This window comes from Marmota flaviventris, chromosome 5 (assembly GCF_047511675.1).
Source record: "Marmota flaviventris isolate mMarFla1 chromosome 5, mMarFla1.hap1, whole genome shotgun sequence".
NCBI classification, from domain to species: Eukaryota; Metazoa; Chordata; class Mammalia; order Rodentia; family Sciuridae; genus Marmota; species Marmota flaviventris.
The window spans coordinates 25,335,032-25,360,686 of NC_092502.1; the positions used below are offsets into that span (position 1 = coordinate 25,335,032).

General features: G+C 39.5%; 2 protein-coding genes across 3 annotated transcripts in view; one reads left to right on the top strand and one right to left on the bottom strand.

Moving 5' to 3' along the window:
• The window catches only part of Mrpl22 (mitochondrial ribosomal protein L22), a 43,523-nt gene extending 30,881 nt beyond the window's left edge, over positions 1 to 12,642 (bottom strand). Inside the window, exons 1-2 of one of the 2 annotated variants that reach the window (XM_027938639.2) lie at positions 12,580 to 12,642; positions 12,451 to 12,499 (exon numbers count right to left, since the gene is read on the bottom strand). In XM_027938639.2, the coding sequence (XP_027794440.1) occupies positions 12,451 to 12,499; positions 12,580 to 12,607 (77 nt within the window). In that variant the 5' untranslated portion in view covers positions 12,608 to 12,642. Of the gene's footprint in view, positions 1 to 4,023; positions 4,090 to 12,450; positions 12,500 to 12,579 lie in introns of those variants that run through there. The other variant, XM_071612030.1, reaches the window with a different exon arrangement.
• Positions 12,643 to 14,191: 1,549 nt separating this feature from the next.
• The window catches only part of Gemin5 (gem nuclear organelle associated protein 5), a 43,651-nt gene continuing 32,187 nt past the window's right edge, over positions 14,192 to 25,655 (top strand). Inside the window, exons 1-9 of the mRNA XM_027938640.2 lie at positions 14,192 to 14,417; positions 15,227 to 15,387; positions 16,091 to 16,272; positions 19,150 to 19,301; positions 19,512 to 19,631; positions 20,816 to 20,948; positions 22,453 to 22,618; positions 23,445 to 23,657; positions 24,684 to 24,769. Of these exons, the coding sequence (XP_027794441.1) occupies positions 14,252 to 14,417; positions 15,227 to 15,387; positions 16,091 to 16,272; positions 19,150 to 19,301; positions 19,512 to 19,631; positions 20,816 to 20,948; positions 22,453 to 22,618; positions 23,445 to 23,657; positions 24,684 to 24,769 (1,379 nt within the window). The 5' untranslated portion in view covers positions 14,192 to 14,251. The remainder of the gene's footprint in view (positions 14,418 to 15,226; positions 15,388 to 16,090; positions 16,273 to 19,149; positions 19,302 to 19,511; positions 19,632 to 20,815; positions 20,949 to 22,452; positions 22,619 to 23,444; positions 23,658 to 24,683; positions 24,770 to 25,655) is intronic.

The window sequence follows — 25,655 nt, forward strand, 5'->3', positions numbered from 1 at the left end:
TTTCACACTAACTTTGTAAACTGGGTTTAAAAAAAAGAACCAGGTCTCCAGGATGACTGTAACACAGCACACACACACACAGCAGCGAACAGCAGTCAGGATGCCAGAGCACCTGCCAAGACAGTGGTACCTGTGAACTCCTATCTGGATTTTCACTCTCAGTATCCAGGTATTTCCCACCTGCCCACACAGATAAACTTAAGTATCATTTTTAAAGTTCTGCCCGCAGTCATCAGGCAATGAAGAGTAGCAGATAAATCAAATTTTAAGACTAATAGTTAATTCAGATAGGACAGTGTGTCTGAGGACTTTCTAAAGTCACAATTTGAGAAAGAGGAATAATACCTCCTATATATTGCTGAAAGTTTCATTTTGAAATTCATTGCAAGGTATGCCCAAGCCCCAAGTGAAGACAGTAAGGGCCTCAGGCTCAATCTTAAGAATACCGTGCTATTACACTCATCAAAGTAAAAGGTTCTTTGTTCTGTATTTACTTATCAGAACAATAAGTGAATCATACACTTGAGACTGAATAAAAGAACATCCTCCCTCTTGTCTCAATTAAAATCTGAAATAAAGAGACTGAAGCAATATGTATATTCTCATAGCTCAATATAATTTTACCTTGGGATAGTCAAGGACAAACAAGGAAATAACTGTTTAGCAAACTTTCATAAAAATGAAATTCCAGAAACTTTGAACAAAAATACACTCAGAGTTTCTCAACCTCTGAGGTATTCACATTTGGGGCAACATAGGATATTTAGCACTTACATCTACTAGATACCAATAATATTTCTGCCTGCCCAAGTCGTGACAACCAACATGTGTCCAGACATTGTCAAATGTTTCCTGCACGAGGAGGGGTAAAATTGCCCCCAGATGAAAGTCCCTATTAGCAGTAGTAACACTAAAATAAATAAAGTAGTGCTGTGTTGCAGAATGAGAAGCACAACCTCTCTATTGCAAAAGGTTGACATCATCATGTGGTATTCATATGAATGGTTAATAAGTCATATTTCCTTAATGTGTAGGCCAAGGATAGACAAATGCTTAAATTTTACAATTGTGTTCATAAACCCAAATGGTCCTTAAGGCCATTTATTTTCCTAGCTCCTACAGTCTAGGAAAACAAATTCCACCAAAACTGCTTCATCAAGCTCCCTGAAGATATCTGTTGCAAAACCCGTCGGTTAATTCTAGTCCTCAGCTGAGAAAGATCTAAATATCTCTGGTCATTCTCCCTTCCTTAAAACTTTATCTTCAGATGGGTTCCAGGACACTGTGGGTTTTCCTCTCACTTCTCTGGCCACTACCCCACAGTCTCCTTTGTTTTTTCCTCATCTCTCTGACCTATCATAACATTGATATCCTAGGCAGGAATCAGCCCTTGGACTCTTCTGTTTCCCATCTACCCTCACTACCCATCTCAAAGCTTTAAGTACTATTCATGCACTGATGACACCCAAATTTACATCCCTTCCACAATTCCAAACTCCTATACCCCACTGCTAACTCACATCTCCACTCAGATGCTAACTGGACATCTCAGAACTAACAAGCCCCAAAGTGAGCTCCTGATATTCTCCCTAAGACCTGATCCTCTGGCAGTCTTCCCACCTCAGTAAATGATAACTCCATCCCTCCAGTTGTTCAGGTCATAAAGTCTGGGGTCACCATGCTTTCTCATACTCCACCAGCAAGTCCCACCAGCTTCTGTTAACATGATGCCAGAACATAACCATGTACCCATCTCTTCACAGCCACTACTGCCAGAAAGCAAATCTCTACCTGAAACATCCGATGATCTCTCCTCTTATCCTTGCTCCCTATCCCCACCCTAATCTTAACACAGCAGCAAAAAGACCCCTCATAATCCTAAGTCAGATCATATTACTCCTATATGAATTTTTTCATCCCACTCAGAATAACCAAAAGTATTCTCAATGACTCCCCAAGGATCTCCAGGATATCCTACTCTTTCCTCCTATCCCAGAACTCACCTCCCACAACTATCCCCAGCCTTGCACTCCCTGTTTTTGACCACCAGACATGGCTCCTCTAAGCTGCTGCACTTATGGTCTCCTCTGTCTAGAACGCTTTCTGCTTGGATGTTAGCACAGCTTTCTCCCTTACTCCCTTCAGATCTGTTCCCAAACATTAGAGGCTTCTCTATCCAAACCTTCATACTCGGGCTAGGGATATAGCTCAGTTAGTAGAATGCTTGCCTCGCAAGCACAAGGCCCTGGGTTCAATCCCCAGCACCATTTAAAAGAAAAAAAAAACAAAAAAAACCCTGCATAATCCTATCCCCACATTTCCAAACTCAGCATGCATGTTCTCCTAAGATGTCACTAATATATACTATATAGTACTTATCATTTGCACCTCTCACAAGATTCTATGCTCTATATGCTGCTCTAGGGATTTCTGTTCAGTGCTAGGATATCATTTCTGGCAGACAGCAGACAACAATACATATGTGTAGAATGAATGAAAGAATACAGGCGGCCGCAGGTAAAGTAGGAAGGCTAGGCATGAGTAACTACAAAAAATTTATACATGGCAGAAAAACTGTGGAATACCGAAGGGTAAATGACCCATATGAAGGCAGCACATCCTTCAACTATATAAAATTGTTGCCATGCCTTGCAATGGATAAAAGAATCTAGAAACCTCATTTTTTATGGAAATTTTGTCTTTTTTTCTTTCTTTCTTTTTTTTTTTTTTTTTTGGTACTAGGGATTCAACCCAAGGGCACTTAACCACTGAGCCACATCCCCAGCCCTTTTAATTTTTATTCTGAGACAGAGTCTTAGCGAGTTGCTTAGGGCCTTGCTAAGTTGCAGGCTGGCTTTGAACTTATGATCCTTCTGCCTCAGTCTCCTCAGTCACTGGGATGACAAGCAGAGCCACCACATCTCATCTGACAAAACTGCCCATTTTAAATGTCAATTTAAAAAGAAGATTTTGGGCTTGGATTGTGGCTCAGCAGTAGAGTGCTTGCCTAGCACGTGTGAGGCCCTGGGTTCAATCCTCAGCACCACATGAAAATAAAATAAAGATATTGTGTCCAACTACAACTAAAAAAAATAAATATTAAAGAAATAAAAAATAAAAAGAAGATTTTACACTGTGCAGAGCAAACTACACACATCTGCAAGTGTGATTTGTCACACAGATCTTCAGTCTGTAACTTCTTGAGACAAATCAGCATAGCCCTAAAGCAACAGTTTAAAGAATGTTCCATTCTTTCCTGTCCCTATGTTACTTTCCTTTTCCATGATATAACGTATATAACAGGGATTTTGGACCACCATAGAGGAATAAGAACAAATCATAAAAATCAGTATCAACAGAACAATATTAAGAAATAATCTGAGACTAAATCAACAAGCACATACATATATTCTGTTGAGAGCCACAGCCGAGTCGGAATGGCCCTGGCATTTTGCCAAAATACTCCTGTAGGAGTATTTTTTTGTTGGTAGTACAATAAATAATAAAGGCAAACTTATATCAATTCTATCCAAATGCATATTTTCCATATGTTTCAATGATTTTTAATGCCTTTCTTGCTTCAGGCGTTAACATGCGGGGTGAATTTGGATCTGATGGACCTTTTAGGATATCAAATAAAGGTCCCAACTCTCCTGTTGGTATGCCTAGATAAGGCCTTATCCAATTTATGTCTCCTAATAACTTTTGAAAGTCGTTAAGTGATTTGAGTTATCTACTCGTATTTGAATTTTTGGTGGACGGACCATGGTTGAGGATAATAGAACTCCTAAATAATTAATTGGAAAATTTAATTGTACTTTATCTATTGCTATCTCTAGATTATAATTTTTTAATAAGTTTGTAAGTGTGGCATAACATTCTAGCAATGTGTTTCTTTATCTTTGTGTGCTAATAATACATCATCCATATAGTGAAATATTTGTAGTTCAGGATTTTGATTTCTAAGTGGCTGCATTGCTTTGTTAACATAAATTTGACACATAGTTGGGCTGTTAGCCATACCTTGAGGGAGTATTTTCCATTCATATCTCTGATCAGGACCTTCATGATTCAACGCAGGGACAGTAAATGCAAAACGTGGACTATCCTCAGGATGAATTGGAATTGAAAAAAAAAACAATCTTTAATATCTATAACTAAAACATACCAGGTTTTTGGCAAAGCAGACAATTGAGGAATCCCTGATTGAGCAGGTCCCATAATAACCATCTCGTTATTAATAGCTCTTAAATCTTGCAATAATCTCCATTTACCAGATTTCTTTTTGATGACAAAAATGGGAGTATTATGGGGAGATACAGAAGGTTGTATATGTCCCTCCGCTAACTGTTGTTTGACCAGGTCATTGGCTACTTGTATCTTTTCTTTAGTCAGGGGCCACTGAGGAACCCATACTGGCCTTTCTGATTTCCAAGGAATTTTTATTGTCTCAGTGACCCCTCCTGAAAACCCAATCCAAGTCTGTCTGTTCCTTGATCTATTTGTATTGGTGTTGCTATACCTTGTTCTTGTTCTCCTAATCTTTTTCCTTTCCTAAAACCTTGTCTAGCCATAATAGTGGGCGCATTTGGATTGATGTTATTTGTTAATGTCAAACCTAATTGATCTAGGACATCTCGTCCCCATAAATTTACGGGAAGATGATCCAATACATATGGCTGTATAGTTCCTTCACATCCTTCAGGATCCTTCCAATCTAATACCATTGCACTTCTGTGGGGATTAGTCACCACTCCTAGGCCTCGAAGCGTTTGAGTGGCTTGTTGTAATGGCCAATGTTTTGGCCATTCTTGATGAGAGTTGATGCTAAGGTCTGCACCTGTATCCAGTAGCCCACTAAATTCATGTCCTTGAATATTTAGTTTTAGCATGGGGCGAGAATCTAAATTTAAAGAAAGCATAGCCCAATCTACACCTGTGGAGCCTAATCCCCTAGAACCTCTTTCTATAGTACGGCTGGAAAATTTATCATGTAGGCTGGGTATTATTAATAACTGTGCTATTCTATCTCCTGGTGAAATTACTGATATACCCCTTGGAGAACTGGCTATAATTTTTATTTCACCTTCATAATCAGGATCAATTACCCCAGGACTTATCATAAGTCCTTTTAGAGTAGAAGAACTGCGTCCTAATAATAAGCCTACTGTTCCTTGAGGAACAGGTCCTTTTACCCCTGTGGGAATGATTTGAACTCCCATCTCTGGAGTTAGTACTGCTCTGGCAGAGGCACAGATGTCCAACCCTGCACTCCCTCTGGTTTGTCTAATGAGGGATCTAATGGATAATGTGTCCTGGGCACTACCCTGATGGTGTTGCTGTGTTCCTCCATTGCCGTGTAAATTTGTGGTTGTGGGCCCCGGAGCATTGGGCCCCACTGTCCATTTTTTGGCAATGGAGCCCGATGCTTTTCTCCACGATATCATGGGTAAACACCTGGTCCTTGTTCGTTTTTTGATAACGGAGTACCCTCTATGGTGGTTTGAGAACGGCATTCATTAGCCCAATGTCTCCCTCTATGGCATCATGGGCAAATACCCGGTATTCTACCCCTTTGATCATATCCAGTTTTGTTAAACCCTCCTCCTATGGGGCAACTCCTTCTAAAATGTCCTGTTTGTCCACAATTGTAGCATGTTTTTGGCCTGGTACCTAAAACCTGCTGTACTGCAGCTGCCAAGACTTGCCCTTGTTCATTAATGTCTCTACATAATTTAATATATGTGTTTAAATCTTCATGTTTCCATGGTCTAATGACCTCCCTGCACCATTTGTTTGCTTGCTCATAGGCTAGCTGTTTAATTAATGGCATTGCTTGTTCTATATCCCCAAAGATTCTGGTAGCTGTTTGTATAAGCCTATCTACAAATTCAACATAAGGTTCATTAGTTCCTTGTATTACATTAGATAATTGACCTTGTAAATTTCCATGCCCCTGTAAAGTTTTCCATGCCCTAACCGCAGCTGCAGCAATTTGTGAGTACATGGCAGGATCATATCCAATTTGTTGCTGCTGACCCTCATAAGGTCCCTTTCCTAACAACATATCTAGATTTCTCTGAGGATAATCTGAGACTAAATCAACAAGCACATACATATATTCTTTTTTTCTTTTTTCAAGTGGTTTTTTTCAGTACTACAGTAGAGATCTTTACATATTAGCCTCTTCATTCTCAGTAGTGGAGATTGAACCCAAGTGTGCTATCTCACGGAGCTATATCCCCAGTCCTTTTCATTGTTTATTTTTAGATAGGAACTTGCTAAATTGCCCAGGCTGGCTTTGAACTTGTGATCCTCCTGCCTCAGCTTCCTGAGTAGCTGGGACTATACACAGGTGCCATCATGCCTGGAGATACATATATTCTTGATCAACTTCCTATTTCACAGACCCAAAATATAAACAAAGAGAAGGCTTTGGTGTCAAATATCATTTGGCAATAAGACATTATCCCTTTCAGATCACTGTTATATTATTCAGAGTATTAAGTCATTTTCTAATCAGAAACTTATAGCATGAGTAGACAGAACTTCTAAAGGCCTCATTTAGTTCTAAAGAATAGTTGAAACAGTGAAAACCATTTGGAAAAGCACACAAGCTATGCTATTACATAAAGATGGAAATCTGTACTAGGCTGAATTTGCAATTAATATTCCTTTTTGGCACTGGAAAAGAAAAACATGAATCCCAATTCCTTCCAGAGTAAAACTTAGATCTCTTCAGGATGGCTTACATTTTATCAACTTATATATACACTTCTATTTCTTCTTATACCATAGGTACTATTCTAGGTGATGAGAATGCAGAGAGATAAAACATTTCCAACCCGCAAGTGATTTAAGATTCAGTTAATTAACCACATATATACATTTGGCATTCAGATGCCAAAAAAGGAAAAACATAAGGGCTGAAATTAGGAAGACTTTAAGGAAATGGGACTCAAGCTGAGTGTTGAACAAACCAAGACTTGCACAGAGACCAAGTGAAGTACACTCTAGGCTGGAGTAGTAGCAGAAGTAAAGGTGTGACTACAGGGCATCTTTCTGTAGGAAAAAAAAAAAAAAAATGCTTTAAGATGATCCACAGGAAATGGATGGCATTAGAGCAGATTATGCTAAGTGAAGCTAGCCAATCCCTAAAAAACAAATGCCAAATGTCTTCTTTGATATAAGGAGAGTAACTAAGAACAGAGTAGGGACGAAGAGCAGGAGAAGAAGATTAACATTAAACAGGGATGAGAGGTGGGAGGGAAAGGGAGAGAGAAGGGAAATTGCATGGAAATGGAAGGAGACCCTCAGGGTTATACAAAAGTACATACAAGAGGAAGTGAGGGGAAAGGGAAAAATAATACAAGGGGGAGAAATGAATGACAGTAGAGGGGGTAGAGAGAGAAGAGGGGAGGGGAGGGGAGGGGAGGGGGGATAGTAGAGGATAGGAAAGGCAGCAGAACACAACAGACACTAGTATGGCAATATGTAAATCAATGGATGTGTAACTGATGTGATTCTGCAATCTGTATATGGGGTAAAAATGGGAGTTCATAACCCACTTGAATCAAAGTGTGAAATATGATATATCAAGAAATTTGTAATGTTTTGAACAACCAACAATAAAAAATTTAAAAAAAAAAGAATATTTGCTATAACACTGAACTTCTATGTACATATATGAACATACCATAGTGAATCTCAATGATGAATCCTCAAGACTGGGATCCTAATTGAATAAGATATATTCCATGTTTGTATAAATATATCAAAATAGATTTTGCTATCATGAATAACTGAAAGGAACCAATAAAAAATATGAAAAAAATAAAACAAAAATAAAAATGATTGGTGAGTTAAAAAAAAAGAATATTTGCTGCAATGTTTTTAAAAGCAAAGAGTAACTGAATATTCAACAATTAAAGACTAATTATATGATTATGATACCTTCATATAATAAAATTTTATCAATGAAGAATGACTTGTAAAATATATTAAGGGGAAAAAAGCATATTTTTTAACAGTGATTAATATTCTATCATGTGTTATTATGTGTTAACTTGGCTAGACTTTGGTACCCAGTTTTTTAAACACTCATTTTGATGTTGCTGTGAAGATACTTTGCAGATGTAATTAATATTCATAATCAGTTGACTTTAATAAAATACATTACTCTTCAAAAAAAAAAAAAATGATCCACAGGACCTCTTTTGAAAGAGAATGCAGTGGGCCAAATGATGGCCCTAAAGACATGTGAACATCCTGACCCCTGGGATCTGAATGGCAAAAGATGTGACCCCATTTGGGATCTTAAAAGCAAGGAGCTTATCCTGGGTTGTTATTTTGCCATAAACACAACTACATAAGCTTTTATGCAAGAAGCAAAGGAACTTTTGAGACAGACACAAAGAAAAAGGCAACATAAAGATAGCAGATAAAGATTGGAAAACAATCCATGATGTCTACATGGAAGATTATGAAATTATAAGCAAAACTAGAAATGCAATTATCACAAAGATGTTTCATCGATTTCCTTACACTTTTAAAGAGATGTATGACTCATATTTAAGCACCATTTTCCTAAAGGACACACAACTCATCAAGTCATGATGTAAGATTTAATTAAGAGGACACAAAATCATTGTAACTGTCAAAATCCATTAGTCATGGCAATCAGAATACTAAAAGCACAGATAAATGAAAACTAAAGGTAAACTTCTACCCTCTACTTCAGAAAAGTCTTCAAAGAGTAACTTGGCTCAACAGAAAAGTAGACTAATTTATGTCCCAGTTCTTATCATCTTGCTAACTGTTCTATGTAAACAGGGCTAATAAAGACATGCAATCTCTTGTAAAAGAGTACAGAGTAGCTATTGATGGTTTCAGCATAAAGTCTGGTTCCTTTAAAGAACTTCATAGCAGTATCATCCCCACACCACACCTCCACAGGGCCAGATACTACAGTAGACATCTTTACATATTAGCCTCTTCATTCTCATTCTCACAATATTCTCTAAGGTAGATACTATTCTCATTCTTTTTTATTTTTGAGATAAGGAAATTGAGCCTCAGAGAAGTTAAGCAAATTACCCAAGGCCACAACATATGTCCTAGGCATACATATAAAATCCAGACCTACCTCCTGCAGCCCAATGGTTATTCGAATATATCATACGGCTATCATCATTTTTCCAAACTTTAAATCATGTCAATTCCAACCTGGCTTTCATTGTGGAAATTTTTAACCTATACACAGGTTAAACACTAGACCCCTCACACTTTTACACTAACCCTTTTATTTTGAAACCACCAAAATATACTATTTCATTCTCTAAACTTTAAAATCACCCCTTGCAAAAAAGATCCACCTGACAAATTCCTTCTGAGCCCATCACTTTGCCATCCCTATAATGTGATGGAGTACAACTTAAGGCCAGAAAATTTTTTGTTTAAATACTAACTTTACCTAAATTAACTGTGTAATGTTCAATAAGTCACAAAACTTACCAAAAGCACCCAATGGTAAAATATTAGACTTTAAATTAAAAGACTGAAACCTGTCAGTCTGCTACTAAACACAGATTATAGAAAAGCTTTTCTTGGCCAACAATATTATTTTCTTAACCAAATAAACAAGGCTGGAGATGTAGCTCAGTGGTAAAATGCCCCTGGCTTAAATCCCTAGTTTAAACAGTCATGTTTATTTTTTAATAATAATAAAAAAAAGATTTTACATGATTAATGTGAGCATTAGTTACACCATTTTACTTAGTTTTCATATAGTCATTTCCCCGATTAGAAAGTCCAGAATGAGGATTCATAAAATTATATAACTTCAGAACTGCAAAGACCCATACAGATTACCTAACACATTCTTGTATCATGACATAAATGGAAAAACTGAAATCAAATTGCTCAAGTTATTTACTCAAAGTTTTAGTATAAGCTAGGTTTGGTGACACATACCAGTAATCCCAGAGACTCAGGAGGCTGAGGCGCCGGGTTTCTGTTCTCGAAACTAAAAGGCTCAGGGGTCACTCCAGTTAAACTGGGCTAACTGGGCTGCATGAAATAGCTACACAAGAGACACAAATACCTTTTTCTTTGGGGTCGCTGTGACGGCTCCTCTGACCTTAAGGGTCCGCAGAAAGAGAGAGAGCAAGAGCACTCGCTGACCCCTTTTATTGAGGGAAGCTATTCAAATGAGGCAAGGGGTCAAGTTTCAGGGGGCTGAGTATCTTCGTGATGTCCACTGTCAACAGGTTGACTGACACCTGGGTAGGCCACACCCAAGAGCACAGTAAGAGAAGGGGACACACACAAGACACTTCCATGGAAGATTCTATCCTAAATAGGGCAAGGGGTTATATTACAAAGGAACAGGTGAGCGTAGCATCACCCATGGGGCTGTAACAAGATACACCCATGCACAAGACACTGACCCTCGAACCCAAGAAGGGGGGGGGAAAGCTCTGGCACATTTCTGCAACTGAGCGCCTCAGCACCCAGCCAGGGAGTGTACTCAGTCATGTGTAAAGTTGGTCTCCCACAGTGAGGCAGAAGGATCTCAAGTTTGAAGCACACTTCAGCAACATAGTGAGGCCCTAAACGACTTAGTGAAACCCTGTTTCCAAAAATATACAAATTAAAAGGGCTGGGAATTGGCTCAGTGGTAAAGCCCCCTTAAGTTCAATACCCAGTACCAAAAAAAGTTTCCTAGTATAAGTCAGCACAAAACAATTGAAATTGACAAACATTACCAAAATATTTTTTAAGACCCTATATAAGAATTACAAAGAGAAACAAGTCAACTGTCCCTACCACTCTAATATACAAGTTAGTAAAGGCACAGAAATATAAACACACACATACACGTAGCCATTAAACAAGGCACACATGCTAAGAGAAAGGAAAAATTAATTTCTCCAGTTCTAGAAAGATTTGAGAAAACTTTCTGAAGGGGAAATATCTGAACAGGGATTTGAGTAATGAGTAGGCCTGCTGTTATAAGCAAGACGCGAGAGCACAGCATGAAAAACCAAGAAGCAAGTCGATGAACAGAATATTCAGAAAACAGCATAGTTGGGGGGCAGAGTAACAGAAGTAATCTAAGAAAGCAAAGTGTGGCAAATCCCAAGAGCCAGTGCTTCTTATTCGCCTTTTTTAGCTTACCTCTTCATCCACCTAGGACTCATGAGCCTAGGACACAGTTAAATATAATAAAAACTTAATAATAACTTGTAATGACAATATTAATGGCAGCTGAGACTTAGGGTGGGATTATTACATGCACTATACTAAACAATTCATAAGCACTATCTCCTTTAATCCTCATTTAAAAATATTACAAGGGCTGTGGGTGTAGTTCAGTGGTGGAGAGCTTGCCTAGCATTCCAATGGCCCTAGGTTCAGGCAAGAGAAAAATAAAATGTATGCAATAGGTGATAACATCACTCATATCACATAAGAGATAATTGACACAAAGAATAAGTAACTTTTTTCCTAAATCACACAGTTAATAGGTGGATTCATACCCAATTCATACCCAATTCATCTGTCTCCAGAACCTATGAACTAATAAACGTGAAAAAAATGAACCAATCAGAAAATTTACAATCAAATTATCCATCTCCAGGCCTGGGGATGTGGCTCAAGCGGTAGCGCGCTCGCCTGGCATGCCTGCGGCCCGGGTTCGATCCTCAGCACCACATACAAACAAAGATGTTGTGTCCGCCGATAACTAAAAAAATATATATATATTAAAAATTCTCTCTCTCTCTCCCCCTCTCTCACTCTCTCTTTAAAAAAAAAAAAAAATTATCCATCTCCAATATCAATACTGTACTGCAGAAGAGACAAGCAGAAGAGGACAGGATTCTTCCCAGCTCCCAATTCCATGACATTTCCTCACTTTTAAAGAACATTTTTGTCCTGAGGTTACAGAATGCTCTGCGGAGTACAGTACAAAGCTTCAAAACTTCCCATAACGGAGTGGCCTTGGGAAAGTGGTCACGTTTGAAAGCTTCAATTTTTTTCTCCAAAAAAATGGGTAAAGCTGTACCTACTATGTATGCAGAAAGTTAGGAGGAAGTGATAATGCATCCAACGCGTCACAACAAGTCGGGTACCCTGCAAGCCAAGACTGTCCACAACAGAGCTCCCGCCCACGTAAGCAAGTGACCAAAGAGGTAAGCAAAAAGGTTAGTCTCTCCCATAGGTAAGGGGGGAGAATGACATGGCGTTCAGAAAGACCGAGGCGGCCGCTAAAAACACACATTTAGAACAGCCGGGGGCTACGGTGGAAAAACGGGGTGACAGGGCAGACTCAGGCCGTCTAGTTCACCTCTGTGGCCGGACAGCCTAAAGCACAGACTGACCCAGAAGCAGACACTGACTAGTCAGGTGGCCGTGAGCCCCAATGAAATGCCAAGGCGATAGACTTACCCCAAGGCCAGCTTCCCCCGGCTCCTCAGGCTCTGTATCCATGATGCACCTGCAACATTAATACAAACTGTCAACTCGCACCCCCCTATTAACCCTTCTCCTGCCCCTGAACCACTAACCAATTCTTACCAAAGTCTGCAAGGACCGCCGCCGCCATCTTTCCCCTCCCCCGGCGAAAGCCTCCGAGTTCAAAGGCCAGCGAGGCAAGGCGCATGCGCGATACTCAGGATTGGCCCCCCTCACCCGGAAGCAGTGTTGCCATGGAGACAGCAAAGACGCGGCCCAGGTTTAAAGTATAGCCAGGCCAGCCTGACTTGAAATTGAATGACTTAATAAAGACCGAAAGCTAACGGGGCGCGGTGGCGCAAGCCTATAATCCCAATGACCGAGGATCGCAAGTTCACAAGCCAGCCTCAACAACTTAGCGAAATCCTTATAACTTAAAGAGATCCTGCCTCAAAATAAAAATGGTTCGGGTTGTAGAACAGTGGTAAAGCGTCCCTGGGCTTTACCTTCAGAGCCAAAAAAAAAAAAAAAAAACCGAAAAATGGTGGATTTGTAGAAATTCACCAGTATTTAGAAAAATCATGAAGCCTTATCTCACAAGTGGTCTGAAAGGAGTAAGGGTGCAGAGTCCCCGAAATAGACCTGAGTTTTCTTGTCAGAAATAACTCCCTGTGGCACAAGTTTGTAAAGGTCATTGGAAGTCGTGTAAAGCCTTTTAAAAGAACAGATACCTGAAATACGACGTATGATCTTCTAACCCCTACATCCAAGAGATGTAGAACAGTGGTAAGGATATTTATTGCCAGATATTTATTACCGCCAATGTGCCTGGCCGCCGCTTCACTAAACCTCGTGTATTCATCTCAGCAATCCAACAAGGCAAGGATTAACATCTTCAAATGGGAAACATACTCTGGATAGGTTAAAGTCTCGCCTAAGCACTGGCAAAGCCAGTGATCAATGTAGGGTTCTGGGCCTCCAAAGTTAGTGCCCCTAGACATCCCAATACATTTGACATCTCTATTCTGAGGATAGGTATTTCAGGTTTCTGTTTGCCACCAGGTACCCAGTGCGAACAAGCAATAAACAACACAGTTGTGGAACACAATATGAGCGTTTTGGCATGTTTGAGTTGGAAGGAGTTCCATTCTTTTTCCTCCACAGAATTTAACCGCATACAATTCCCTTCAGAGTTGGCGCACAATCAAGCAAACCAAAAGAGGCACTCCATTCCTCTTTAATCTTTGAATACCAAAATCTCAGGATCAGGATTCGGACCCAGCTGCAAAAACTATTCCTTCCCTTTCTGATTTCTGACCCATATTTTAATTTTTCATTGACTACATTCTTACAGATGTCTTTAAAATATGTCTGGAACTAGCAAGGTACCCTCGCATGGGCCAGTGATCGCACAGGGCCAAAGAATAAAGCGGCAGTGGGCGGAGGTGGCTCCAACAGTCTAAACCGTTAATTAAATGGTTTGCTGTGGGAAGTGAAAATAGTTAACCTCAGGGCTGAGCTTAGGCAGGACAGAACCCTCCAACCGGATTGGGCGTACTCTTGCCTTCCTCGAGGCTGGGAGGAGCAGCGCAGTGAGCGCGGCGCGGCCCCGCCCTTCCCAGCCCAGAGGTAGCGGGAAAGGAGCGCGCGATGCCGTGTGGACCTCGGCGCGCGCCGTAGCGGCGGCCCGAGGAGGCGGGGCTTGAAGTAGACCCGCCCCCTTCCAGGCTGCGGCGTGGAGCTGCGAAAGATCCATCCTTGTAGCTGCTTCCTTCTGCCTCGGCTGCCGGTGATTATGGGGCAGGAACCGCGGACGCTGCCGCCCTCTCCTAACTGGTACTGCACCCGCTGCAGCGATGCAGTGCCCGGGGGCCTCTTCGGTTTCGCGGCCCGGACCTCCGTCTTCCTTGTGCGCGTGGGCCCGGGAGCAGGCACGACCCCGGGGACTCCCGCGTTTCGAGGTAACTCCCCCCACTTCTGGGCCGCAGCCCTCCTGCTCTTCCCCGGAACGCCGGCTGATCGTCTCCAGTCACCCCTTTTCCTATAGTTCCAGATAGTCTGCGACTGCGGCAGAGAGAAGGGGTCTGCCCAAAGTCACTAAGATGAGTCGCGATGAGTCTACAAGAATGATCCCCACCACGCTGTGGCCGAGCGGTCCCGCCTCCCGACGCTCGCACGTGGGACCGCTAGCTTACTGAAGTTAGCAGTGTCCAGACCCAGGCATTTAAGATGTCTTGGCTTGCCTCCCCTACCCAAGTGCGCGCTGGTCCCCTGGGAGCCTTCCAGGAGTTGGGGACTGCTTGCAGCTGCAGCCCCTATACAAGATCCTGCAAAATTATGTGACACTCTTGGTTCCGTGTGATAAATGGGAAGAGTCAGATGCTTTCAGCTCCAAACTAGGTTTTGATTATGCTTTAGAATATGACATGCCAGATATTTATTCCATTTCAAACTACCTGTAGCCAGACTGAAGTTGAATGGCTTTTATATTTCTTATTTTGAGTTGCCCCCCAGCCTGTGAACTAAGCACAGCAAGGGATATCAACATTATTTTACAGTTGAGAATATTGAGGTTCAAAGGGAAAAAATGACTTGTCTGAAGAGCCAGTACAAGCACCTAGAGTTCTGGTTATAAGTCTGTGGGTATTTTTATTATACATAGATTAAGTAACTCCAAAGCATTTGCTAACTTATCATCCAACAACAGGATGATTCTGTCTGGAATTTGGGATAGCAGTTTAATTAACCTAAAGTGTAATTTTACCTGAAGTCATAGGAGAGTTGGTGGGACACACTGAAAGAGTCTCTGGCTTCACATTTTCTCATCACCCTGGTCAGTACAACCTCTGTGCCACCAGCTCCGATGATGGGACTGTGAAAATCTGGGATGTAGAGACAAAAACAGTTGTGACAGAACATGCACTCCATCAGGTACCATGGCTTGCTGATTTCTCATAATGTTTTTTATGTATATTTTGGGAGTTCTTTTGTTTCAAATAGTCTTGGTAACTTATCATTGCAGGGTAACTTATGAATGTACTCATTAATTAAATAAGAAGCCCTATATTGTAAGTTGTCTCAAAACTTTTTTAAAGAGGCTGCGTATTTTGTTTATAAATCAGAAGTTAGCAAACTACTGTGCCACCTGTTTTTGCAAAGAACTATTAGAATACAGCCACATTTAAATCCTTTCTATGGCTGCTTTCATACAGCAAAATTCTGTTGCAAAGGAGACAATAAGACTCGTGAAGTCTAAAATATTCAATAGTTGGTTGTGCATTTAAAATAGACACCTGGTATAAACTATAAATGAGTGACTGAAACTCATTTCTAAAACAGATGATTACATGATGTACCTGCCTTTTAAGAGAACAAAGGAAAGGAAAAGACCTGCTTAAACTTTGTAAGAACTTTGCATTGAAGGAAGGAAAAAAATTAACGATTCTTTAATTCCCTAGTAGTCCAAATTTTTCTACAGTTAATATAGTGTTGCTAAACAGGTAGCATTAATAAGTATTTATGAAGTACCTATATCATGCTTAACATTATGCTTATTTGTGAAACAGGTTAAAAATAAGTAAAAATTGGGCATTGACAAATCAGAAACAAATATTTTGTTGTTGTTGTTTTGAAGCATACAATATCAGCGTTGCATTGGTCTCCTCGAGTAAAGGACTTAATAGTATCTGGGGATGAAAAAGGAATCGTTTTCTGTTATTGGTTTAACAGAAATGACAGCCAGCACCTCTTTATAGAACCCAGGACAATTTTCTGTCTTACTTGTTCACCTCATCATGAAGATTTAGTTGCCATTGGGTAAGTGCTCTGCCATCTGTATGGATAGTTTACTTTGTTTTTGCTCATATTTTTCATTTGCATTACCTTCTCCAATGCCTTTACTCCTCGAATACAGATGTTAACTGCTCCCCTGAGCCCTTGGGATCATTTATTCCTTTGATCTCTAAGTCTTTCTCTCTCTCTCCCTCCCTCTTTGTTTTCTTCTTTTCTGCTGTACTCTGCTTTCCTTGTTCTTCTTATCTGATTTTTCCAGTCAACCTTCAAATGTTAGAAATGTCCTCTTTCACTTTTTTCTCACTATCTTTTATGATTCCCAGAGGACTGCTGTCTCTGGTTCCAGTCATTCCCATTAGGTTGGCGAAGTGATGTGGCCTTGGGATCTGTGTTCTTCCTGATCACTGAGGTTGTTCCACATGAGCTGCCTGAGTGGGCATCCCCTTCCCTCTCCAGTCCATGTACTTCTCACACAAAGATATTTATTCCCTCCGTTTTGAAGATTTCACATAAGTATTTCCACTAGTATGTTAGAGATGAAAGTCTGAGGGAAGTGGATGTGAGAGACTTGTTTTGGGGTAGGATAAATTAATGGAAATAAATTTTTCTCCAAGTGTGAGAAATTTTATTTCTATTAACTTATCCTAACACACTTGTAAAAGTGTGCACGGATATGAGGTATGGGATCAAGAGAGTATTAAATGAAAGATACAAGGACATGTTGCCATAATGGGGCGGGGATGCAGCTTATTGAGGGTAAACTGATAAATACAGAAGATTGTTATGGAAAAGTTGAGATTGGATTTAGATAACAAGTAGAATAAAAAACAGTTGAAAATATGGAAATAAGCTGAGTGTGGTAATGCATGCATTCCAGAGACTTGGGAGGATGAGGCAGGAAGATATCAAGTTGGAGCCAGCCTCAGCAACTTAGTGAGGCCCCATCTCAACGTAAAAAGGGCTGGAGAGGTAGTTAGTGATAGAGCGCCCCTTGGTTCAGTCTTCGGTACTGAAAGAGAAAATGAATATGGAAATAATTACAGGTAGGTTTGGAAGTAGAGAATATTCCATTCTGTGGCTTCAGATTTTCTCTGTGAAGCATAAATGAAAGAGGTAGAGTCAAGTTCAGGGTCAAGAAGAAGGCATGAACACTCCAAAAAATAGGAAAATGAACTTAGAGAAATTGGTGGTTCAGTGTTCACTGCTGAGTGGCCAAGCTAAGGACCATGGTCATGAATTTAAATTAGTCAAATCGATTGAAAAAGGAGATCTTTGGATTCAACAAGGTTTGGGGTTTTGTGGAATAAATAACCCTGAGGGAGAGAAGAAAGGGAGATTGTAGTGTTTTAAAGAGCAACTATAATTATGGATCCTGAAATCTGTTCTGCATGAAGGGAAGGGTAGGAAGATGGGTGAGGGCAAGTGGTAACGAAAATATCGGGGGTCTATAGATGGGCAGTCTCAGGAAGTGGGAGCATTGTTGTAGTGAGGGTACTAGAGAGTGAGCAGAAAGGGTAGTAGTGTCCAGGGGTCAAAGAAACTTAAATCAAATAAACCTTGAAAAAAGCAGCAATTCTTAGAAGTAAAGTCTGTAAGGAGGAGGGAACTGCATCGTCAGGCACAGAAGATTGGCTCAGAAGCATTTGTTTATAGATGATCTTTAAGACATTATTCCCAGAAAGCTTAACTCAAGATTTCAAAACAGCTGGATCTCGTGACAGGTAGTATAACTTGATGATCTTCAAAGTCCAGGTAGTCAAAAGATTGATATATTCTTGGGGTTTTTTTGCTTGTTTTTTAATCTGCAGTGTTGTTTTTTCCCTGTAGAATTATCTGTTGTATAGGGAGTGTAAGTAGATGTGGCCACTTTGGAAAGCAGTTTTGCACTATCTAGTAAAGCAATGGTGCACATATCTTACATTCTGGCAGTCCTATTTCTAGGCATCACATGTGAAATTGTTATAGTACATTAGTAGCAGCTTTTATGTTTGTAATGGCAGAAAAAATGGAAACCCTTCAAAAGGACTCTGAGTGAGTAAACTGTGATGTAGTCCATATAATACAGGATTCATACATACAATAGTGTGAATGACTGACCACGAACTAGAATTACATGTATCAACATGGATGATTCAGAAACAGAATGAGTGGAAAAAGCAAGCTCAAAAAAAAAAAAAATAGTAAATAAACCTGCATGATACCTTTACTATGAGGTTTTTAGATATACAGACTACTTCTATTTTATATTTAAAAATATATACCCAAAAAAGGCTAGCAAAGTTAAGAAATAGTGATTTATCTCTGGGAAGGGGAAAAAGAGGTTTGATCTATGTGGTAAAGCAAAGTATTTCAGATGTTTTGGTAATTATTTTTTTCTTATGCTAGGTGGTAGATATTCTGTTATGTGTCTGAAATAATTCATCATATTTTTAAAGCTCTTAGAATGTCTCTGGTTTTTTCTAGATTCATAAAATGGCAACCATGGAACATACAGATCTAGAATATTGAGTGCTTTGGCTTTTCAGTTTCCAGTTAGAAAAGTAGTGTCATTTATGAAAAGGAAACTTTTCAGAGAACTAGAATAAATTCATCTCTAATTTAGAGGAGTTGCTGGACTTCTATCAGAACTGGAACTCCTGTCAGTTCCCTTAGAATAAAAGTATGCTCCACTGCTGGAACTTTTGAAAGGCAACATGGAGAAGGGTGTTAACAAAACTAGGAAGCATCAAACACTTAGGAAAAACAACAGAAGTATTTCTTGTTCTTTCTCCTTCTCCCCTACCCCAAATGCACCTACATAACTTTTAGAAGTTCACAGTGATAAATCCTAAGCAAGAATATTTACTAGAGAGACTATCTGTCTTCATTTTTCACTAATATTTCTAACTCTTGTTTTTTTAGCTATAAGGATGGCATAGTGGTTATAATAGACATCAGTAAGAAAGGAGAAGTTATTCACAGGCTTCGAGGCCACGATGATGAAATCCACTCCATAGCCTGGTGTCCCCTGCCTGGTGAAGACTGTTTATCCATAAACCAAGAGGAAAATTCAGGTAGAGATGAATGAAAGGAGAGTATTCTTTAGACCTAAAAAACAAAGTAGGTAGACTTGGGTTGTCTGAATTACATTTAAAACTTGAGATTTCACATACCAGACCTATGAAAAGTGATCACTAAGTTTTGGGAACCCTTGGAAACTAATTTTTCTTTCACAAGTACATGTTTAATGCAAAATAAAAACAAAATTACCCTCTTTCTTTTAGAAGAGCCTGAAATCCCCAATGGGAAACTTATAGCTCAAACTCCAGTAACAAAAGGCTGTTACTTAGCGACTGGAAGCAAAGACCAGACCATTCGAATCTGGAGCTGCTCTCGAGGCCGAGGTAAAATTGATGTTGGATGTTTCTTTTGTAATATAAGCTATGTTGATCCAGTGAAATTAGCTGTTCTTTTGTTCTGTCTTCTTGTTCTGAGAGTGCCTCATCTGTCCGAAATTTGTTTTTTACTTTCCTGTATATAAAAATTGCTGCCCTGGTTTAGCCTGTGCTAAAACTTTGTACTCTGAATTTTTTTGAGTGTTAGAGTTTATGATGCATTCTAAGAGAAGGCAGGGACCCCTGCTTTATAGAAGGGTCACTATTTGCCACGGAGAGAAAGACATTTAAGGACATGAATGTTGGTACTTGGCAAGACCTGAGGCAAAGGAAAGAAAAAGATCTCTACTGTATAAATGCAGAATAAATAACATATTCTGGGAATATGGCTTAGTGGTAGAGAGGTTACGTAGTTTGTGTAAGACCCTGAGTTTGATCCCTGGTACCACCCAAATAATTAAATAAATAAGAGTGTGTATGTGTGTGTGTGTGTGTATTTCCAGCATAGATATGTGTGTGTGTGTATTTCCAGCATAGATATGTGTTTACATACAAACACTCACTTTGTCCAAAGAAGCTAAAAATCCACATGTGGGCATCTGGATGGGAATCCCTCCAGCAGGGTAACCTCTAAACTTACAGCTGTGTAATACAGTGGCCTTCAGTTCTGGTTGTGCAGCAGAATCAGCTGGAGAGTTTTGGAAAAATATAGGCTCCTAGACCCCACTTCAAATCTACTGAATCAGAATCTAGATGCTGGACCCTGACACATGTATTTTTTAAAACTATACCTGTGGTTCTAACACCCAGTACAGATTAGGAACCACCAGCTTAGTGCTGACAAGAGATGCTCCCCTGTCACAATGTGTTGTCTGCCAAAGGGATTTATGACCAACAGGAGGAGGATTCCTGCTCTCTGTCCTTCCAGCTCTGAATTTGGGTTGCATTACCACTTTGAGTTCTCAGTTCTAATTGGGAGCTCATTTTTCCAGACCAAAAGAAATATCCTTAATGTGTTTGGGTTGCCAAGACAGCCTGAAGATCTTGCTTGACCTAAAGGTAGGTGAGCTGGTATTAATCACCATGTATAATGTTTCCATGGGAAAATACAAACCTTTAAATCGCAGATCATGTATTGTCTTTAAGTTGATGGTTTCAGTGTCTTTCGTGCTCACTGGCCATTTCACCTACAGGAGTGATGATTTTGAAACTACCTTTTCTGAAGAGAAGAGGAGGGGGTGTAGACCCAATCGTCAAAGAGCGCCTATGGTTGACACTCTACTGGCCCAGGGATCAGCCAACGCAGCTGGTGTCCAGTTGTTTTGGGTAAGTCTGCTTTGGTCATAACTTTTCTGATAAATTTTGTTTTCCTGTGTGGCCTCAAGATTCCTAGGCTTCTCATTAGAGACACAGAAGATGGGTCTCACACACACAAGTGGCCCATTATGACCCAAGTATTGACTTGTGTTATGATGGGCCAGTTGAAATGTAAAAATCATGAGACCTGTGCTGTCTGCAAACAAAATTGTTTAAAACACACACACACACACACACACACACACACACAATAAGCCTGGAGTTAAAGAGTATCTGACTCTGAAGTCAGACACATCTGAATTTCAGAATCAACCTGCTGCTTACCTGCCTTATGTGTGCAAGAGGCATAGAGGGTGATACTATTTTTTGTCCCATAGCATGGCTGTGACCACTCAGTAACAAAACTGATTGAGCACTTTCCATGGGAAAATACAAACCATTTTTCCTCTGTTTTCACACCACAATTATCAATCCAGAAGACTTCTGAGACTCCAAAAGGCATGGGGATTTCTCCTGCCGAGCAAGCAAGTGATTAATTCTGCAGCTAGGTATCTTCCACTTCAGTTCTGGCAGAATGTCATGCCCCCCAGTTGAGCCTCTGGAAGGCTCCCAGGGGACCAGCATGCACTTTGGGTGGGAGAGGCAAGCCATAGACATTTTAAATGCGTAGTTGCTGAAGATGATAAATTAATTTAGTAGACAAGTTCTTTCCTTTAAATGAGGTGATACAGGTAAAACACATAGAGTCCTTCCAAAATATTAACCACGACCCTACTTTCCACCAATATCCAAAAAAAGAGATTGTTTCTTGAGCTTTGAAGCTATTCAGATTATAATGGTATTTTATAATTAAAGCTGGTAGAGAACTCTGTTCAAAAGTTAGTCTAGAACATTTACATATTTCAAAGAAGAATGAAAGCATGCATAATAAAACACCCCTCCTACTTCTCGTCCATGTTACTTGCTTCTCTTTCTGTAGGCATTCATGATTTTCTGTGTTCTCCAAGAAATATTTTGTGAATATGGCAGAAAATGCAGCTTTTCTCTCCATAAAGGTGTGAATCAAGATCACAAACAAGGTTAAAAGAAAAGTAAAACTACTTTTATTCAGGTGCAAAACAGATTTGCAAATTGGAAATGCATGGGTTTGTACTTTCTAACAAGAAGTGGGTACCTGCCACTTAGCATTGTCTGGGGGATTGAAGCAGGTCTAGCAGTTGGAAACTGTCACAGAGCAGGGTTGTCATAAATGTTACCAGTCCTTTGGAATGTTCAAGTCAAGAGGCAAATAGGCAGTCAAGTATTTTCCCTCTGGCAGATTCGGTTTGTGACATTTCTGCATGGCAGCGAATCTCTTAAGGCTCAGAAAAGGAAGATGGCTCTCTTTTTGACCCTTCTGCAGCCATGTTGATTTTTATTTTATCAAAGGACCAATAATAATTATTTTACAACTGTGGACTCAGACTCTGACTCAATAATCCTTGCTTTAGATTGCTTGTGTTCTTCTTCACAGGGGTGAACTGCTGCTTTGGGATCTCACTCAGTCTTGGAGACGGAAATATACCCTCTTTAGCACTTCATCAGAAGGACAGAATCATTCCAGAATCGTGTTTAATTTATGTCCTTTGCAAACTGAGGACGACAAGCAGCTGCTTCTTTCCACATCAATGGATAGAGATGTAAGAACTGCTTAGATTTCATCAGCTTTGTAAAATAGGGATTTGCAATCTGGGTGGGATTAGAAAGTCTCGGTCTTCATACCGCCTCCCTACTTAAAGTTTTAGAGGTGCTGTTGCCAGTTGGCACTCTATATATCAGCAGTGCACAGAGAGGAGAAATGTGAGGAACCACCAAGATGCTTTTCTGCTAAAGTGTTTATGATAAAGATGAGCAGAAGTGTCCTCAGAAGGGCACATAAGATCATCATGCTTTGACTTATCCCCATCTGTAGTTTAAGAAGCAGAATCATCTGCTCGTGGTGAAATCTCTCTGAGGGAGAATTGGCTGTATTTAGAGCCCATGACCTTGCTGTTCTGCTTCTAAGCTGGGCTCATAAACTTCATTTTCTCTCAAGTCTCTCTATTTAGGTAATAACTAAAAACTTTCTACTCCTAGAATGTAAGCCATTTTGCTTTTTAGATTGTAACTCCCATCTTTCCACATGCTGAAGAAGTGTTCCTCCTTATTTAGTTTGCTGAATGAGGAGATTACCAGGAATGGAAAGACCACTGACCTCTGGGAAATGGGAGGTCTGGGTTCTGGTTTATTCTATGACCCTGAATTCACTGGACATCTCTGGGAATAAATATATTCCAAGATCTTGTTGAGCTGTGTGATTATTGCTGATTTTTTTCCCCTAAGAGATGCTTTTTCCAGTTCCTACTGAATGGTTAAATTACATTGTCCTTGCTCACTATGAGCTTATTCCCATTTGGAATATTGGAGTCTTTTTCCTATTTCTCTGCTTTTTTGAAATATTTAGGCCCTAACTTTTAATCTTTCCAGGTAAAATGTTGGGACCTGGCCACACTGGAGTGCTGCTGGACCCTGCCTTCCCTCGGTGGGTTTGCCTACAGCCTAGCTTTCTCTCCTGTGGATGTGGGCTGTTTGGCTATAGGCGTTGGGGATGGCATGATCCGTGTGTGGAACACTCTCTCCATAAAGAACAACTATGATGTGAAAAACTTTTGGCAGGGTGTCAAGTCCAAGGTTACAGCGGTAAGGATACTTTCTTTGAATTTTTTTTTTTTTTTTTAAGAATATCCACTCATTTAAGTGAACTCTGTTATAAATCAAAAGTTGTTTAAAGGTATTTTTGATGAAGTTTGAAACTAGGAAAGCAGAATCCTCCAAACAAACTCACCATCCCTAGATTCAGAGTTTGAAATTATTAAGGCTTTGTTTTACTTGTCATGTTTCTAACAGAAATAAATTGATTAAAAACAACCTAAATATGTATTTATGGGAGATTATTATTATAATATAACTACATATTAGAATGGTATCAAATTACTAAAAATAGTAGTGAGGTTTTTTTAACTATGAAAGGATGTTAATCATTTATAAAAATTATAAAATGGAATGCAGGGTAGAAAACATGTTTTGATTTTTTGTTTTCTCTAAAATGATACCTCTGTGTTGGCTATTTAGTCTAAACCCAATAAATATGGGTGATTTTAAAAGAACACTAAATAACGAAGTGTAGAAACTAGACTTTCTTTTCTACAATACCCTCTACTCCATGCCCCCATTACCATGACCCAGAGAAATAGTCTTGACAATTTGAGATACATCATTCCAAATTTATTAATTATTAATTAAACTGTATTTTCTAAATTGTTTTAGAATCTTTTTCTTCTTTTTATAGTGCCAGGGATAGGTTTCTATGCATGCTAAGCAAGCATTCTATCACTGAGCTGAATTCCCAGCCCCTATTCTAGAATCTTTTACCCTAGTCTACAATATGTCATGTTTTTTCTATCATAAGTATTTAAGTTTATTCACAAAAATGTCTGAAAAGAAAGATAACAAAATTGGCAATTAATTTTTGTTTTGCATGGTGAAATTACAGATGACTTTCACTTTGCTATTAATCCATCTTTTTTTTTTTTTCTTTTAAACAATGAAAATTAAAAGAAATCAACAGCAAGAAAGTCTCCCACTTGAATGCTTAGATGCTTAAGATTCCCATAACAGTGTGTCCCCTTTCTCATATATTTTCATTTGGAAACTCTTTTCTTGTAGCTGTGCTGGCACCCAAACAAGGAAGGTTGCTTAGCATTTGGAACTGATGATGGAAAAGTGGGATTGTATGACACCTACTCCAGCAAGTAAGCAATACTTGATTCTTGTTTGGCCAATTCACCAAAATGTCAGTGATGGATTTAATTTGAGTTTATACACGTAATGTACAAAAAATTCTAACTTGAAGAATGAGGTTCAGAACTCAGAATCTTATTTTTTTAATTTTTTTCAGGTGATATTGATTCAGCCCATCTGATTTGGGGGAACCATTAACATAAATCATTTGCTTTTATTTTTACAAAAGTTTTCGTGCAGACATGAAAGTTGAAAGACAAGTAGAACATCTGTGCCTTATCTCAATTTTTAGCCATACCATTTATCTGTGTGTCTCTGTATTTATCTCATCTAAAACATGAAACAAAGTTTCAAACATAAAATTGTGATATTCCCCCTTCTCAAGAAACAAGGTCGCAGGTATCATGACACTCCTCTGCAGGATTTTTGGTTTTGATTTTTTTTTTTTTTTTTTTTTTTTACCAGGGATTGAACCTAGGGGTGCTTGACAATGTCTCACTGAGTTTCTTAGGGTCTCATTAAGTTGGTGAGGCTGGCTTTGAACTCTCGATCCTCCTGCCTCAGCCTCCTGAGCCACTAAGGATTACAGGCGTGTGAGGCAAGAAAGACCTCTACCACCAAGCTACAGCCCCAGCCCCTAGATAAATAGATTACTCCATATCTTGTACTTGTCTAGTTATTCCCTTATGGTGATTTCTAACTCATTTATGTATTCCTATCATCCCTATTATATTTGCTATCAACTGCAAGTCATAGCTAAGCAACCTTATCCCTTTACAGTAGTCATTAGTCATAGGTGACTAGTCAGCACCAGAAAAGTGCTAAGTCCAAGTTGAGATGTGCTATAAGTATAAAATATATTGAAGTATTAGTATTAGAAAAGAATACAAAATATCT